The following is an 18,168-nucleotide window of genomic DNA, read 5'->3' as shown; positions in this document are numbered from 1 at the left end:
CATTGACAATAGCAGAATATTCATCTTGTCGCACTGACAATAGCAGAATTATCCATCTTGTTTTGCTGGGAACTAGTGAAGCCTGCCAACTTCCTTCTTCTAGTTCATGTGCTCTAACAAGTCATCAAAACCAAGCCTCAGCCTAACATCTCTCTGCTGGTTTTCTCTTAACCGTGTCATTAGATCTGTGTCAATACCAAAAGCCAATAGCACCAAAGACACATGCAGAAACATGGTTCTGCTTTAAAATCTTTCTGTCTGAGGACCTTTTGCAGTTGGGCAGAGCATTGCAAGGCAGCAACTTGTGCATGGATATAACGATGGATTTCAGCGCTGCAGTGTACAGGAGGGAGAAAGGGGAGAAGCAGAGCCAGGAAGCAGGTTTTGAGCAACAGGGCAGCGGTAGAAAGGCCACAAGCCCTCCCCGGAGTGGGATGAATGATTTCAGTCTGTCTTCCCTTCCATGCCTCTAAGGGGGAAAGGGGTCATTTTGACCTTTCCAGAATTGAACTTTTTGTTACAATGTTCAGCATTTTCTGAAAAGAAACTCCTCACCTTGAAATAGCTCTTCAGGTTAAGAAAAATTCAGAGGAAAGGAATAAATTTGTTTTAAAAGTTTTAAGCAACCCACCATTAACATGAATGGTATCGTATGAAACACTGTTTTTTTTCTATTTCATGGAAAAAAAAATGCCAAACATTTCTGGTTTAGACTAAACTCAGATCAAATCTCATTCCTCCCCAGCACTTTCCTCCTCCCTCTCTCTTCCCTCCCTTTTGGTCCACTCGTTGCCCAGCGGGAATCAGGAGTACACCATGAACCTGCCCTCGGCATGATTTGACCCCTACACCAGTCCATGGCAGGACTGTCCAAGCCACCAAGTAGCTGATTCCTTCCCTGCGGCTATGCGTGCAGAGCTGTGGACATCTATGAAATGCTATGACATTTCCAGGGTTTGCCCCAACAGAGGAGAGTGCACTGATAGTCTCACTCCACTTCATCTAGCTTTTATCTTGAGTGAGATGGTGCAGTGTGCCCTGCTGCAGCCCTGCCCCAGGTCTGCACATGGTCCCAAGGGGAAGCGTCACCCATGGGGGTCGTCCTTGAGTGAATCCATCCTGGCTGTTCTGCGATGAATCCTGGGACATGCAGAAGCCTGTGAAAATGTTACCATGACGTTTATAGGGTCAGTAACATCATCTGGACAAGAATGGGAAATCCAATGCCTTGACAAGGTTTACTGAAGCTGGATTAATTTTTTCTTGCGCGACGCTCAACCCCCTGAGCATGTCAGTAATATCCTGCAGGGGAGATGACGACTCCAAGGACTCCAGCTGCCTAAGAGGTGTCTTGAATACCAACATGCCCCTCAAATAACCTCCACGCTGCCATTTCAAACCTCGGCAATGGCACATCTGGGGACCTTAAATTAAAGGGTTACCCAGGGTAAATAAACAACCACTTGCACTTTGGAACTATTGACAGAGCTCCACCACTTGAACAATTCGCCAGCAAGAGGTTAAGGCAGCGGGAAGAAGATGGCAAAAATCCCCCTCATACTCTCCATTTATCTTCTGGGAGCTTTTCTTGGTGCTCAGAGTGAAGGTGGGTTCATTTAAAATCTAGAAAGTCCTTGGGGGCGGGCGGTTACAGCCACAGGAAAAGGGACAGTTTGTCACTCAACACGGGGACGGCTTACGCAGTGACAAGAGCTCAGAGGAAGACTGTTACGTTTCATAGCTTCTCCCTCTAAAGCTCTGGGCATTTTCCTGGGAATAAAATAATAGCTTTTATGGTGATTTTACGCAGAAAGTTTCACAGGGATTAATTTTAAGAATGGGATTTTTCTTAAATTTCTAGAGCTTTTAAGCTTTCAGAGCTTGATTCAGCCATTTTAGAACACACGCACACCCACACAAAAGGAAAAACAGGGAAAGCATTCCTGGGGAGTAACCCCCATACCCTTTACTGTGTTGCTCCACTGTCCTGGAATACAAATAAGTACTCAGATCCATAAAACAGTCATTGGATTTGCCATTGCGAGAATTGTTTAAAGCCAAACCCTGCGTGAATTTAACAAAGATGAGTGTAAAATACAGCCAAAATTGTAGACAAGACAGAGTAGTTGATGGATGTGGGCAATCACACATAGTAATGCAGGCTGTTGCCTGATTTATCTATAGCAGCAACAGCTCCAACAGAAGCTGGTTCAAATCCTGTGTGAATACTTGTTTGGTGCAAGGCTGGCCTTCCCCTTTCACTAAAACATTGCAAGTAAGAGGTTAAAAAAAAAGACCTCTTTCCAAAGAGTTTGCTCAGCAATGACAAATGAGCAGAGCCTAAAGTATATTAGTGCCATCATCCACCTAGGTGTACCTCCTAGAAAACACTGTGCTCAACTGGCAGGACAGGCTTCCTTTCCAAGCCTTGGCTCAGAGACTCATCTCTTTTACTCTTAGATAGCGGTTTAGAAGTTGGTAGGTTGTGTGCGAGCATATGCTTGGGGTGAGAATAGTTCCCAGCCAGGGTGAGTCCAATGCCCGTTACCCCGTGGGGCCAGCAACCTTCAGTTCAATCCGGTTTTGCTCATAAAGCAGCGTGCTGGATCAGGATGCAATTGGGCCACCAAAAGCACCTAAAGGGCTCTGACAGGAGGTAAAGGTGCTTTCACCAAACTGAGGTGAGGTCCCTCTATTAAATGGGTTAATTACAGCAAGTACCTGGCACATCCCACGAGGAGGAGCTAAAGGGATGTCCATGCCACCTAACGAAGGTGACAAAGTGAGGAGATTGAACACTATCAGCTCGCTCTTGCTGGTGGATGAAGGTAGGCTGATCTGAAGGCCGTTCCTGACCCTACCACTGGGCCATGCTTTGCCCACATGCACGTGGCTGGTACCCACATCCAGCTCCCTGGGTGCTAGGTGCACCGAGAGCCTAACAGAGTTACAAAGCAGAGCAACAAGGAAGGCTGCTCCATCATTTCCACTCCAGCCTGTTATGCCTGATGCAGGGGCAAACTGGCAGGCTGCAGCATAGGTCACGGAGGAGAGCAGAGAGGCATTTTAAGTCAGGATTTTAAGGCACTCACTTTCTCTTTTAATGGAAAACACGTGAGCATGAAAAAGGCGGAGGTGTAAGCATGTTTTATAATGATTAAAATTGCTGCAAAACCAATCAAAATACAGGCTCTTGCAGACAGAGCTCTATACAAAGGGACCGACTATGTAGTCCGTGACATGGTGCAAATCAGAGCAGTCCTATTTGGATTCACTAGAATTCAGCCAAACCCATCCTCTACAGCTTCAAAGGGGCTTGGATTGGGTCTTAACCCAGAGTAGAAGTTAGCCACGGAAAACAACTAGTAGGTGTTACCTGCCTCTCAAGTGCCCCCTCTGCTCATCTGGCTGAGTTCAGCCTTCGTTTAACTCCCAGAAAGGACAACCTCATGCATGCAGGAAACCTCTCCTAGCCAGCAGCAGTGCTCACAGTGACCCCCAGTAGCCCCAGGCAAAGCTGCTCCACCATGCCATCTGTTGACAAAAAGGGACACGGCCACTAATGGAGGGTAGAGAGGCTGAGGAGGCAAAGACAAATGTTCTTCTGGGTGAATAATGTGTTTTTTAAGCGTGGGGATGTAGCTGCCCAGAGGGCGATGGGGAACCCACACTCAGCAGCGGTGAGTGTCTTGGAGAGATGGGCTGGGAGCAAACCCTGTGAGATGGCCAAGGCGAGGAGGTTGTCACTGCCTGCTCCACCAACAGGATGCCCTTCCCTACGACAGTGGCGTGGGTGCCGCGTCCCCAACGTCACGGGGCAGCTTGTCCAGCAGGACATGGGACTCTTGAGCTTTATGTAGGGCTCTATTACTGGGGGAGGGAGAAAAGGCAGGCTGCTGGTGAGGGGACGCCTGCCCCCAGCCTAGAGTCCCTCCTGGGGATGTGCTGATGACCCCAGCCCTCCACTGGTGGAGTTGACTGCTTTGGCTCCAGGTTCTCCAGATTTCATCCTCTGGATTGCACTTAAATCAGACACCAAAGAAAACTTAAGTAGATGAGAAGGCTCCTCAAATGCCCCTGGCCATGGTGCAAAGGGGGTGAACTCGTGAGAGGGAACTGCCTCATGGGAGCGGATGGTCCAGCCACACGGCACGATGGTGCCCACCTCTCTCCAACTCTGTTTCTTTCCAAATTGCAGTGTTCATTGAGAACAAGGAGGCAAACGCAGTCCTGAGCAGGCAAACGCGGGCCAATTCAAACCGACTGGAAGAGGTTATTCCTGGGAACCTTGAGAGAGAGTGCATGGAAGAAAAATGCAGTTTCGAGGAAGCACGAGAAGTCTTTGAAAACACAGAGAAAACGGTGGGTATTACTGCTGTAAAATGGCAAACACCTGGTCGCCCCCAGCCCTCCCAGGAAGAGCCTTGCTGGTGTGACCCAGAGAAGCAAACAGCAAAGGAAAACATGCGAGCTAGGAACAGCTCTCTCTCATCATTTGCTTCTCATTCGTGATCCATGTGTCAGGCTGGGCAACCACTCCGAAGATTTGTCAGTCACCACTGGGATTACTGTGGTAGTTGTTTTCCTTCGGGTCTTCCACTGTAGCTTTGGAGTCATCCCCTTTGACTGCTTCAGTCCTGCAGTGCCCACAAATGAGAAATTAATGGAAACTTCTTTTTTGCTTTGCAGATGGAGTTTTGGAAAACATACATCGGTAAGAGCTGCCTTCTTCATGTTCAAATGCATAATGATGTTCATCTCTCAGTGAATAAGTAGCAGACATTTAGTGAAACAAATGTATTTCAGCGTTCAGAAAATGTTTTACGACAGAGCTCATCAGAGTTAGGTGGCCTGAATCCTGCAGCCACCTAGCCTAGGCCTGCCCTGTTTGTATATAAATCCCAAGTTAAAAAAGAAATCCAGATTTGCTCATTGTTTTCTTTTCAAACAGTTTTTTTGAGAAAACTGCAAAAAAAACAGTAGAACAAACCCAGTCCATGCTGACCGCTGGGTGTGACTGCTCACACTACGGCTTCGGCTGTCATAGAGGAGTAAAACATTGGAGTAGCGATTAGCCCTACCTCCAGCAAATAGCAAATGCTCTGCTCTCAAGCGGAGATCTCCAGATAAAGCATAGCTTCGTGCAAGTGCAGTGCGAATCCCTGGACATGCTGTGTTGAAGTGGAGCCGCAACATGACCACAGCAAACAGCTGTTTGCAGTTCACACCAGTGATCCCAGACGCTTAAATTTCTCCCATTTTTCTTCCATTATCTATTTCTTACCCCTTCCAGCCTCAATCCCCAACTACTCCTCAGTTCCTTCCCAAAAAGATTTTGATGCCCACTAAAACATCTGAAACTAATTTTAAGGCTATTTTGGCAAAGGAATTGCTTTACAGTTTGGCAAAGTGCCCAGAATAGCTCACTAAAATGTCTTAAATAATTAAGATTAGTCAGTCCGGACTATAAAATCAAAAAAAAAGTTATATTCGCATTTTAGGATGGTCCTCTGAAAAACTAGCCAATGAAATTCGACATTGCATTTGTTCCCCTGTAATTGAAACTGACCAGCCCTTCAAAAAATAAGAGAATGACATGTATTTCTCTATCATCCCAAGCATCTGTTTTTACTGCTCAGTTTACAAGCTGCTACTCACAACACACGCGGCCTACAAGCGTACCCTTGTAGAGCTCCATGTCCGCTCATGCCCAAAGTGTTGGGCCACGGTGACAACCACCCAAATCTCACATACAAACCCTGACACTTTGCCTTAAACGAGACAAAATCATTTTGTCTCTGCTTGCAAGCTGCCTTTTGCATTCCCACCTGTACCTCAATACATCATTAACAGCCACACTTACTGGTAGGATGCGAACGCCTCATGACATCCATTCCTCTCCTTCCTTGTCTTTGCATTACCATTTCGAAGCTCACTTCCCTGTAATTTAACATTGCTGACTTACAGTTCTGAAGTACTAGATCACCGATTTTGCAAAGCTGGACATTTTTATTAAAGCCTCAGCTTCTGAAGCACAGGCATCTGTAAAAATTGAAGCCCTGATATATAAAGAAAAATCTAGACCACGTAATAGTAGTAAAAAGCTTAGAAAGAAGGAAATAGCAATGACTTAGGCTCAGAATCCTAATACCCAAAGGGGTCTCGAGACCAGGTGGACAGGCCCCTGTCTTCAGAAAACAATGGCAAGAGTGTGAAAATAATTCAGATTAGGAAATCCTAAGGTTTATTTCCTCTTGAGGAAATAAACCTCTCATCTTCAGCTATCTAAATTAGCCAAGACATAGGATCCTGTTCAGAAGTCACATTAGGGATATTTTAGAGGAGTTTTGCTGAAATAGGAAGAATTTACCCAAAGCGGGCAGGGTATATAGTTCAGTCTTTGGGTAAAGCATTGCTGCTGATGCTACCACAACACTGCAGCTGTGTGCCAGAATCTGAAATATTTTCCATTACAAAAAAGGAGGGCACATTGTCTCTCACTCGTCTTTCACCGGAGGCTTGCCTGGGGCAAGGCTCCAGCACTTGGTGGGCGTCAGCTGTGGTGGATGTTAATTCTCTTGTCTTCTCCCCAAGATGGAGATCAATGTGAACCCAATCCATGCAAAAACGGAGCCACTTGCAAGGATGCAGTAAGTTCCTATGTGTGCTGGTGCCCGGCTGGGTACGAAGGGAGAAACTGCGAGATAGGTACGTACCAGGGGCTTGCTCCGTGCATTTGAAATCCCACAGTGGCCCTAAATAGCTTTGTTCGACTCGAGGGTTGTTTCAGATACACTTTGCCATGCTATGAGGCACTGTATGAACACACAAATACAGCCCACTGGCAGCGGGATTACGGGGGCCACGCTCGGGGGAACAGGCGCTGACGCCTCCGTCCTCTCTTGTCCTCCAGAGGGCCCTAGCTCCCCCTCCGATGAACACCAAGGTGCCTGCTCATACATGCAGTTCTCCTGAGATGCAGGTTCGAGGTCTTTTTGTTCAGTATCTGCAGTTTCTCCTTCTCACTGACAAACTAGCAGGGCTGGGCCTGGGGCGCTGAACAGGGCAGAGCTCTGGTGACCTCCTTGCAACAGCACTCGGTTAAAGCCATGATTATAACTACCACCAGCAACCTTGATTCTAAAGGCAAACAAAAGGCAAATATTTTCCTGATGGGATGAGGAGTTTATGAAAAACCAAACAGCTGATAATTTAAGCAAGAGGGATATTCAGTTCTTACATTTATAATATAATCAGGGGCTGTGCAACTCGCATAATGTGCTAGACTCACTGCACTAATAAAAGATTCTCTTTTTAGTTGTGTTTCTGCTCTGGCAAGAGAGAAGCGTACGTTAAAAAGAGCATTTCAAAGCTGCATCACATTTAAATAGTCTCATTGCAGATTTCTCATGGAAGTGAGACAGGAACAAAAATAGCACTAGAAGTGAGGCGTGAAAAGGATCTCTATAAAAATAGTAAATGATGACATTAAAATGGCTACAGGAAGGGAGGTGTCCTTGAGGAAGTAGGAGGGGAGTTAATCTACTGTGAAGTTACTTGAAAAATCACTGAGAATTAAATGGGCATCAATGGATTAGTGGTTTTCCAACTGCAAGAGATAGTGTTCCCATAAAGAGGAATATGAGACAGGGTGGGAGAACGCACTCGCGACAAAACGGGAATCTTGCGGCACCTCAGGTTTCACTACAAACACCAGAACCTGTTTCATCAAAAGTTGTGCTGAAATGAGTCCTTCATGTAAGGCTACAATGATTTATTGCTATGTCAGGAAGAGCATATGGTTTTGCCCGAGCTTTTAAATTTGACGCCCAGTGATAATCCTGATACTAAACTTTTGCTTGGGTTGAGGGGTTGCTCCCATTTGAAAAGCAGAGCTCTCTGCCAGCATCTGGTCGCCTGGGCTGGGTTTCAATAAGTGCAGGGGGAGGAGGGGAGCACAACAGTGGGGAAATCATGTGGCTTGTAACCAAATATTTGCAGGAATCCTTTAGGGTCAAGCTGCCAAATTTCAGACCGCTCTGCAGCGCGGAGCGGCTTCGATTGCACCGCGTCCATCATGCTGGAATTCGTGCAGTCCTTGGCGAGGCGGGAGGCAGCACCAGGCCCTCTCGTAGTGCCACTGTGGCTGTTTCTTCCACCCTTCCTTCTCAAACAGATGCCTGGTGCTCCTTCATTACGAGCAGGGATGTGATTTGAAAGGAGGATACTCTCACTGCAAACAAGCATTGCCATTTTCAATAGTTTGTAGCAATTGGAGCTGGTTATATGTTGAGTCCAAAGGCCCAACAAATGTTTTATCAGTTGTACTTCAGAGAGCATTTACGGTTTCATTTCTCTTTATTTCAGACTTCACTTGTGCAATTAAAAACGGAGGCTGCAAGCACTTTTGCAGGCATGACCCACCACAGAAAGTTGTTTGCTCCTGCGCCGCTGGCTATGTACTTCACGAAGATGGAAAGTCCTGTGAACCTGCAGGTTAGATCTTACAGTTTTTTAAAGAGATTTAGTTTGAAGTCTCCAAAGTCGTCTGGATTTAGATAAATGGATCTCACAGAAATGCAATATCCCCTTGGAAGCTGGCCTTGTTGTCACGCTTAGCAAATGTAAAGGGCCTGCCACTGCAGTTTCCCAGTGGCAGGTGTGGGGTCACACATGAAGGATGCAACTTAAGCACCATTTTTTTAGCTTAGGTAGGCAGAGAAGGAGCTTATGTGTCCGGGAATTTGTGCACAAGACAATCTGCTCGTTTCAGATGGCTACTCACACAGGCTCCTCTCCCATTTACAGCCATCCTGTAATTCTAGGTAGGAGTCAGTAACTTTCTGGAGTCAGCAGCATGGTGCTCAGCTATACCAGCATATGCGCTGGTACACATCCAGCCAGAGCTCACTCCCAAGTTCTTTCAGTAGGAGGTACTATTTAGGTAGCTCCTACTGAAGGAGGTAGATCTTGCATCCAGAATGCTCTGCGCTTTTTCAGAATGAAAGAGGATCTTTCCTACTGATGGTCTATCTCATTGCTGGGCATCATACGGTATCCTATAAGTATTTGAGTTTGCTGGAGACAAGTGAAGCTTGTGGAGGTGGTGGTTGTGTTCCGTCGTTGTGTAGACACACTCAAAGACCTTCAACAGGAATTAAAATCTATGGTTTAGATGTGGTTTGAAGGACCCAGATGGAAAGACAGCATAAAGGGGCAGAGGGAAAATGGGCTGTTTGGGGTTGCAGCTTCAGAACGGTCGAAAGAACAACAAGTTCTCATTCCATCCCCAACCTTACCCCACTCCTCAGCTGTTACAAGAGCTCTGACTACACTGTCTCGTGTGATCCCAACAACTCAGCACAGCCAGGTAACTTGACAGTAACACAGCTGGCAAGATTGAGTAGAGAAAATCTTTATCCTCTAAGCCCAGTTTAAGGTTTGATATTATCCTACTTCTAATGCCTGGATGTGACAAATTTGCACCGCTAAGCTAGTGCGCAGGCACCCACATAGGTGAGCTAGTTTCTGAAGTTCTGAGGGCTGCAGCCAGCAATGCACTGAGCCCCTTAAAAGTGCTGACTTCCAGCTGTCACCGCAGAAATTTTTTTAGGCCGGGAGTCCTTCTGTTAACGTAGATCATTAAGAGCTAAGGCCTGTGTTGCCCAACATGCCGTAACAGTTTCACTAGACCAGAAAGCTTTACTGTTCACAGTAAGGTCATCTTTCAGGTTGGGTAATTACCCTTCCTGCATAAGCTTAGCTTTTGTTGGCTATGAAAACTTCGCTTCCCAGCCTAACCTTACAGGTAGCACTTTCCCTCGCTGAACACTTAAGTTAAACGCTTCTCCGAGAGCAGACTGTTTAAAAAGCAGGAAATTGCAGTGGGACACCCTTGTCTCTAGTCTTACACCAACGTTTGTTTGCACAGAGCTGTAGAAAGCTCTTTAGATGAAAGACAATGCCAGATGCTATTTACTATTTTGACTGCCACTATTAGCAGGAATTCTGCACACATTGAGTAGGAGAGAAATGGGAAGAGATAACTGGAAATGAGCTTACAGACGTGACCTTCATAAATCAAGAAAATCTACAGCTCTAGGAAGAGTTTATTCATGTTTTTCTCACCTCTGTGCCAAAGAGGACTATTTGTAAATTGGCAGATGTTATTTCCTGTCCTCTCCTAGCTGGACTTCTATTGTACTGGAGCTATTTGCTGTAGAAATGTCAGCCAAATGGCCTCGCTGACTACCCCAGCAATCCTCCCAGGCATGCACCTCAGCATCCTGCTAAATAAAGGCACAACAGCAGGGCCCCATCAGAAGTGTTCTCTCTCTCACGAATGCTCTTCTTTCCAAAGTTAATGAGAATTAATTTCTAAAGCATGGAAATAATTCATGATTTTGCTGCTTTTGTGTATTGTCTGCAACCCCACCTTGGGCCAAGGACAATTCAATTACATATGTGTTCATTAGAGCTCATTTAAAGGTGCAGGCACCCATTCACACACAGAACGCGCGAGTCCGTCTGTGGCCCTGCGTCTCCCGTGTCGGTCCTGAAACAGCACACTGTGCAGAGACGGTCTTTGTCTCCTCGCCTGCCCCTTTGTTTGCTGTAACTCTTAGCGTGACACGTAGCCAGTTGTAAATGTGACTGTTTCTCTCCCAGTGCCATATCCCTGTGGCAGGATTACGGCTCCTGAAGCAAAGAGCAAGCTCACCCGAGCCATAAACAGCTTTGAGCACTGGAACATCACTGCTGATGACCCCGACGATGCTCCTGACGAGGCTCTTGACAACATCACCGAAACCACCACAGCTGCCACCACGAGAATTGTACCAATAATTAAAACAGGCACCCGGGTCGTTGGTGGATCAGACAGTATGAGAGGCGAGGTGCCTTGGCAGGTACTGGCTCTTTCTGCTCCTCTCTTGTAACACCAACAATAGCTTTTGTTTATTTGTTTCCTTCTGAATGCAGGAACATCTCACTCCTGCTTACTTGAAGCCTGTCTCTGCGGTTAGTTTAGCAAGGGATTCCAAGTCTGAGGGGAATACAGTTTCTTTTTGTGCATGTTTTTATGCCACAGCAACACAGCTTGCCTAGCTAGGGTCTACTCTGGCAAAAAACGAGAAGCCAGAGTCACAGCAGCTTTACCCAGCAGGGCACAAAGGATCCACTTCTGAGCTTATGGAAACAGGGTGGATGAGCAGTTCATGGGCTTACCTAGATTAAGCCAAAGTCTGAGGTAGGGGAACTTTGCAGGGCACACCTTTGCAAGGAATAATGCAGTTCAATTTTTGGCCAAGTCATTCTGAAAGGATCAGAAATACAATTTGAATTCAAGATTGATTCGGGGGGTTGGCCTCCTTTGTGGGCAGGTACCAAATCTATTCCAAAGTGAGGAATAGCAGAGTTACCAGTGTTATACAACTTGCAGAAATGGGCATCAGGTTTGGGACAGGGCCTTGGCCTTGCCTGTCAAGCCCATGCTGTGATGACATTGGATTTATAACTGGTTCTTACCCCCTCCCCACCCTCCCATTTCACCTCTTTTCTGGGAAGATTTGCACACAGATCTGATCTTCAGCTGACACAATCACAATAGCTCCATCAGTTTCAACAGATCCATGATAATTTATACCAGGATCTGTCTTTGTATGACATCTACCAAATCTTGCTGCTCTTCCTTTATTCAATGCCACATCTGACTTGTGACATAACAATCATTGCTGTCCTGACCAAAAGTGACATCTCAGGTGAGGTGGGGGACTGCAAAGAAATCCCCTTCCACGCACTGCTCTGCAGATGATCTTTAATGACTGGCACAAAGAAGAGTTGGCTCCTAGCCTGGGTCTTTTTCAAAGTCATTTACTGCCCTTAAATGCTACTCTTCAGCGAGCTCAGAAAGCCCAATGGCTGAGAGTGCAAAATAATAAATGAAGCTGAGGTTTAGAAAATGGCAAGTCTCTTCCTCTCATAGCTCTGTCGTAGATAGTCACTAGTGATATCTATGAAAAGTTGTTGCCCATACAGGGACTTAAAAGGCCCATTCACACAGATTTGCTGGTCCTCCTACATCTGCTGAGGGAGTGAAGCAACAAGCATGGTGCATGCAGAAAGGTCAGAAGCAGGCATCCGCCCTCCATCCCAGAGCTAGACACACCAGTGATGTGCTGGGGGCATGCACAGCCACCAGGAAGCAGCAGCAGGCAGTTTGCCAGAAGCCTGTGTTTGGAGGCCAGGATCACTACCCTAGCCAAGCACAGCTTTCTAGCTCACTCGCCCCAATGCACTGCTGCTCACCACGCAAAGACTCCTCATTGCGCAGCAGGGACAAACTGCAGACAACACTGGCACCCACCACGTAGTCACAGAGACTCAAGAGGAGAACCTTCTGGAGAACCAGAAGGTTAAGTATGAGACATCAGTAAATCCATAAAGAAAAGAAGTATGCACACTACAAGCCCCTCATGTCTGGCCAGCTGGCCCATGGAGACTTTTCCCATAGCAAGCAACCTCCCAGAAATTCTTGGTTGCCCTCTTGTCAGCTGGCAAATGAAGGTTATCAGCCTCCTTGTGTACCTAGGAGTGGCTTGGGGGCATGCTAGGTTGCCTCTGGTGTTTGGAGGTGGCTAGTGGGGCTCGTATCCCATTGAAGAGTTTTGTAGGACATGTCACTGTCACTGAATCGCTTACTTGAGCAAGCAGGAAAGAGAGCCAACAGGGGCAGAAAAGCTGCCATAGCTGCAGTTGGAGGAGAGGCCTCCAGCGGGTACCAGCTGGAGGTAGCATGAAGTAAAAAAATAAAAAACCCCACTTCTTCCTAGCTATGCAAAGCAAGGGACTGAGGGCAAAACTGCAGACAACTACCATCAACATGGGCAACTGCAGAGGCCTCCCTAACTCCGTGTAAGAATTTGTGGGCTTGCACGTTCCTCTGCCGCTGGTCTGAACCCACCAAAGAGCAATGGAGAAGCCTGGCGAGGAAGTTAACAGGGCAAGACAACACTGGTAGGCACGGGTGCTATTCCTAGAGTTCAGATTGCCTCTGAGCTCCCTCACACCTTGAGGGCATCCTCGTGTGGGTTTCGGGTCCCACCTTAACCTGCATTAATCGTCATTTGAGGACGGGTCCCTGTCTTTGCAGCCTGGCAGTTTGGCAGCCGGCTGCAGCTGCAGTTTCCAACCTGTGCTGCCATCCTGTGGCTAGCTGCTGGGAAGGCCGGTGCTGGCGCAGGCTTGGGGCCAGCTCTGGTGAAATAGAGCCCTGCTGATATTAATATGGTTGGATCGCTTTCGTCCTTACAAAAGAGACTGAGCACTTTATGAAGGCACCCACAGGACACCAGGTATTGACTTATCTGTAATCGCAGAGAAGCGCCACTTCATTACGGTATGCATGCTTGGTTTTCTTCATTATGAATATTGACCACTCGCCCTTAAAATTCAGCTTCCACTGTCTAACAGGGCACCAAGGAAGTAAATATATGTAAAGTATGAGGCAGATAGCCAATGACAAGCCAGGTTGCATTAAAGGAACAAAATGGGTGAATTATAGCAGAAATAATATATATTCTATATAGAATATATATATATATAGCAGAAATAATAAATATTCCTCTAAATATAGTCCACTGAGTCAGTTTATCAATTTAATTTGAAAACAAGTTTGAAGATAAGGGATGTACCAGCACGTGCCCCATGAGCGCCAAGGCAGTTAGATGCCCAAATGAAATGGTTCGTTAAGGTCTTGTTCCTAGTTTTACTGGCCACTGGCAAAATACTTTCAGAAGGTAGGTACGGAAGTGCTTGTATCCCAGAAGCTCTGAATTTGAGGCCGAGGTTTGCATTCAATGGGCTGCCCATCATCCCAGCCTGATGGGAAAGAGGACAACTGTACCTGGACATTAAGACTTTTGTAGGGCAATTGCAGCAGACCTTTACAGCAGCCGTGGTGAGAAGGGGGAGTCCAGTACTCCTCGAGGAAAGGCTCCCAGCAAGCCGTAAAGCCAGCGCCTGCTCTGGGCCTGTGCTACCTGAATGCAACCCCTCCTCCAGCTAGCCAAAACCCATCCTCCAGCTAACCAAAACCACCGTGTCTCACTCTTCTTCCCCATTGATTTCTGCAACTCGGATTTCCTTCTGCCTCTGCAGGTCTACCTGGTGAACAGTCACAACATAGGCTTCTGCGGTGGGTCCATCATCAACGAGAAGTGGGTCGTGACGGCCGCGCACTGCCTGCAGCCGGGCGACAACGTCACTGCCGTGGCAGGTGAGCATCTCCAGCGGCAGCAGCTGGTTGTGCAGTGGCAAAGTGGGACGGGGCCGCTGCGGCCGGACAGCCGGCATCGCCGGGGCCGGCTGCCGGTGCGGAGCAGTGCGGCACAAGGGCTGCCCCAAACCCCGCAGCACCCGCAGGACCAGGGGCTCCAGCTAAATGCCTGCTCCGGAAGGAGCAGTCGACGGGGGCTGGCCTTGGTCCCAACGGCAAGGTGGTCTGTGTTGCAAACCACAGCTCAGCCTGACCGCTGGCAATTTTACCTGAGCTAACAGAGACCCTAGGGTGCTTAAAAGCCCATCTGGCTCCAATGAAGACACAGCCTATGTGATGCAGCTTTAGCTCCGCTGGCCACGTAGGGCCTCGCTTGGGATTTCTGCTGCTCTTGGTGTCGCACTGAGTTTTCACACAACTCCAGGAGAGTGGATTTGTGTGGCTTCTGCAAGAACGGGCACCAGCAACCTCGCTAACTCTTTGTGAGGAGAAGATGACCATTTTTGCTCTTAACTTCTGCGGAAAATAGCATTTATGCATCGGAGTAGAGAAATTGGGCTGGTATGCGGGAAAGTGCGCTTTTATAGCAGGATCATGGGGGAGTAAGATGGGGGCAGTCTGGCCAGCCTGCCTGGCAAGTGATGGTGCTGCTTCACAAAACAAATTCGTCTCCATGTGAAAAACGATATCGCCCCCTGACTCTTGGTAGCCAGCCGTTTCAGGCTGCTGCTAGACAGCCTGCCGATAACGCAGCGCAGGGCCGTGGCAAGCGTATCCGTGCCGTGTTTCACAGCTGTGGCAGAAACATCTTCCCCTAGCATGAGTACCTAGCATGGGAGACGCACCAATATTGTGGCTATTGCCACAAGAAGCACTGAAAAGAGGCAGTAAATAATCATGCTTTCTGTTTAAACACTAGGAAATGCATTACTGACAAAAGTGAGAATCTGCCCGAGCCTTGAAAGGTTGCGTTTACCTCTACAGAAATGAACCCGTCAGGAGGGAGCCGCGCGCAGCTCGATCGGACGCGGCCGAGCTTGTGCCTCTGCCCGAGCGGCGCGGGGCTGCCCTGCTCCCGGCAGACGCAGGAGGAGGCTTGCAGCTTGCGCGCAGCCTTTTTTCTTATCTACTTTCAGGCAGTTTTGCCTGAAAACCCAGCACAAAGCCCAGCACTGTGCCTGCAAGCGTGAGAAAGTACAAAATTCCCGGTGCAAAACCAGTCTCTCTGCAGAAAAATATGTTTCCACCTGGGCAGAGGTTTTGCGTTTGCTGCATCTGCATGCCGCCTGCCTCTCGTTGCAAGCTCTGTCGTGCGTGCCGCACACCCCTCCGTTTCGGGTGTACGTTATCAGCCAGAGAGGCTTGCTCTACCTTCACACCGCTCTGCAGCGCAGCTGGGTTTCCAGGGGAGCATTTTGGATAGGCAGCAAGTCAGCAAAGCGAAGCACCAGTTTTGCAGGGCTTCAGGGACTGCTGAATGCGTACCCGCACCGCGCACGCTGCATGGGTAACACCTGATTCCCTCCCCTCTGTTCGTGTTGGGTGTCCAGCTTTGTTTCTACCATCAGAGGAGGCCCAGAAATCGATAGCGGGGGTGGAAGAAGTGCTCCCATCCCCTGCCCTTCCTTGCCTCTCCGCTTTCCTTGCTGATGCATGTCTCCAGGACCCTCACAATAGGAAGCAGCTGCAGCGTAAGGAAAAAACCCTCTCAAAGTCTCCCCCACACGTCTTGCATTTACCCTGTAGAAACACAGCTGCAAGGAAGCTGCCGTTCACGTTGTGCTGCAAAAACCCCTTGCAGAGCACCTCAGCAGCGCCAGGCACCAAGAGCGCCTTCGTCGGGCGACAGCATTAACACGAATATAGCGAGCTGCCTCACCTCTCTCGATGGGTCCGCTCTGCTCTCGGCAGCAGCCGCCGCGGGCGCAGGACACTGCTAGGGCCAGGAGTGCTGCAGGTGACGCTCAGAGGAGATGGTATATTCTGGAGACGACAGCAAAGCATGTGGAAATGCTGCAGCAGGGGTTAAACGCACCCCGTGCCTCTTGGGCTGCAAGAAAGCAAGCGGGAAAGGTCATCTTGCTTGTGAGCCGTCAGCACAGCTAGTTCGCAGGCGGCAGGAGGACTCGGGCTACAGACAAACCCAACTGCTGCCGCTTTGCTGACCCGAGTCCCTGAGATCATGGTACATTTTCCTCTCCCTCTACCTGTTGTTGCACAAGCTGAGGAGGGAGGTGACAGGCTGCAGCAGCTCAATCGCACGCGCCCGAAGCTGCCGGCAGCGCATTTCAATCGCACACAGCTGAGCCTCGCTGGGGGGAAGGAACTGGGAGCACTGGTGAGCGCTGGGAAGGAGACGGGGTAGGCAACGCTTTGGGGCTGGCGCGACCCCTGAGCCCAGCTCTGCCAGGCAGAGCGTCTCCGGGTAGAGATGTGGCGTGATTGTGCGGAAAATCAGGTTCCTTGGTGCTGATAAGTTATTTTTGTGTAACAAAGGCTTTTGTTTCTAGGGCCTTTCCTCCCGCGATCCTAGGGCCACGTCCCCCCTTGCAACCCTTGAGCCTATACACCAGAGCCCTTGTGCCCCGTCTCGCGTTTCTGAGGGTGGCGAGAGCCCCGCGCTGCCGGCCCCGGGGGCCGCGGTCCCAGGCTCGCCGTCAGGCGCGGCGCGGTTTGGCGTTAGCCTGGCCCGCGGGTGCTTGGTTTTACGTCTAGCGGTGGGGGATTCGGTTCCCTAAGGCCGAGGGGTACGGAGGGGGAACCTCCCAAGCGCTCGGAAACCCAGGCAAAGCCGAGCGGAGCGCGGCAGCAACCCGAGGGCTGGGGAGGCGGGGGGACGCGGGGTGACAACCAGTATCCACGCCGAGTCCCTTGGCGAACTCACCTGGCTGAAGGAGAAGCAAAAGGCGGTGGCGGCTCCTTCACCTGCCAGCGATGGCACGGGGGGCATCGCCCGGCCGAGCAGCCCCCCAGCTCCCAGCCGAGCCGTGGCGCCCTGGCGGCGCGGCCGCGCCGAGGAGGAACCCACCCCAGGCCGCGTTTGTCTCCGCAGGCGAATACAACACCAACGCCGACGACCACACGGAGCAGCGCCGGCGGGTGGTACGCGTCATCCCGCACCCCACGTACAACGCCACGCTCCACAAGCACCACAACGACATCGCCCTGCTGGAGCTGGAGCAGCCGCTCAGCCTCAACAGCTACGTCACCCCCATCTGCATCGGCAGCCGGGAGTTCACCAACGCGCTGCTGAAGCACGGCCTGGGCTTCGTGAGCGGCTGGGGCAGCGTGCTCTACCGTGGCCGCCCCGCCACCGTCCTGCAGGTGCTCAAGGTGCCCTTCGTCGACCGGCCCACCTGCCTCAAAAGCACCTCCATCACCATCCTGCCAAACATGTTCTGCGCCGGCTTCTTGTCCGGCGGCAGGGACACCTGCGGGGGCGACAGCGGCGGGCCCTACGCCACGGAAATCGAGGGGACCTGGTTCCTGACCGGAGTGACCAGCTGGGGGGAGGAATGTGCAAAGCCCGGCAAATACGGCATCTACACCAGGGTCTCCAAGTACATTAAGTGGATAAAAGAAACCACAAAGCTTACTTAAGCAATGCCAAAGTAAACCTCGTTAGGAGATGGACTGGTTAGCTGAGGAGGCACCATAGCAATGCGCGTGTGTTTTTCTAGAAAATCGTTGCATTTTAATAAACATTTCTAAATGGACTAATTTTTGTGCTTGGAAGACAGAAGTTGAGAGAATCCAGTGTAAATGGGGTAATAAGAAAATAAAAAGCCTTTTTAATTACACCTGACTGCCTTCATTAACCCACCGCCCCTGCTGACACCACTGGGTACGTCTCCAAAGCCCCGCGCGCAACGGCTCGGGCACAGCGCGCCCCC

At 49.5% G+C, this 18,168-nt stretch overlaps 1 protein-coding gene across 1 annotated transcript; it reads left to right on the top strand.

Annotated features, from left to right (window-relative positions):
• Window positions 1–1,304: 1,304 nt before the first annotated feature.
• Window positions 1,305–18,073, top strand: F9 (coagulation factor IX). The gene is made up of 8 exons (XM_068956857.1): window positions 1,305–1,606; window positions 4,199–4,362; window positions 4,690–4,714; window positions 6,595–6,708; window positions 8,368–8,496; window positions 10,669–10,907; window positions 14,158–14,275; window positions 17,328–18,073. Exons 1-8 carry the CDS (start codon window positions 1,540–1,542, stop codon window positions 17,873–17,875), a joined length of 1,404 nt encoding a protein of 467 aa, XP_068812958.1. The 5' UTR covers window positions 1,305–1,539; the 3' UTR covers window positions 17,876–18,073.
• Window positions 18,074–18,168: the final 95 nt, after the last annotated feature.

Source organism: Struthio camelus, chromosome 11 (genome assembly GCF_040807025.1).
Source record: "Struthio camelus isolate bStrCam1 chromosome 11, bStrCam1.hap1, whole genome shotgun sequence".
Lineage (NCBI taxonomy): Eukaryota > Metazoa > Chordata > Aves > Struthioniformes > Struthionidae > Struthio > Struthio camelus.
This window is presented reverse-complemented; position numbering and strand designations above follow the sequence as displayed.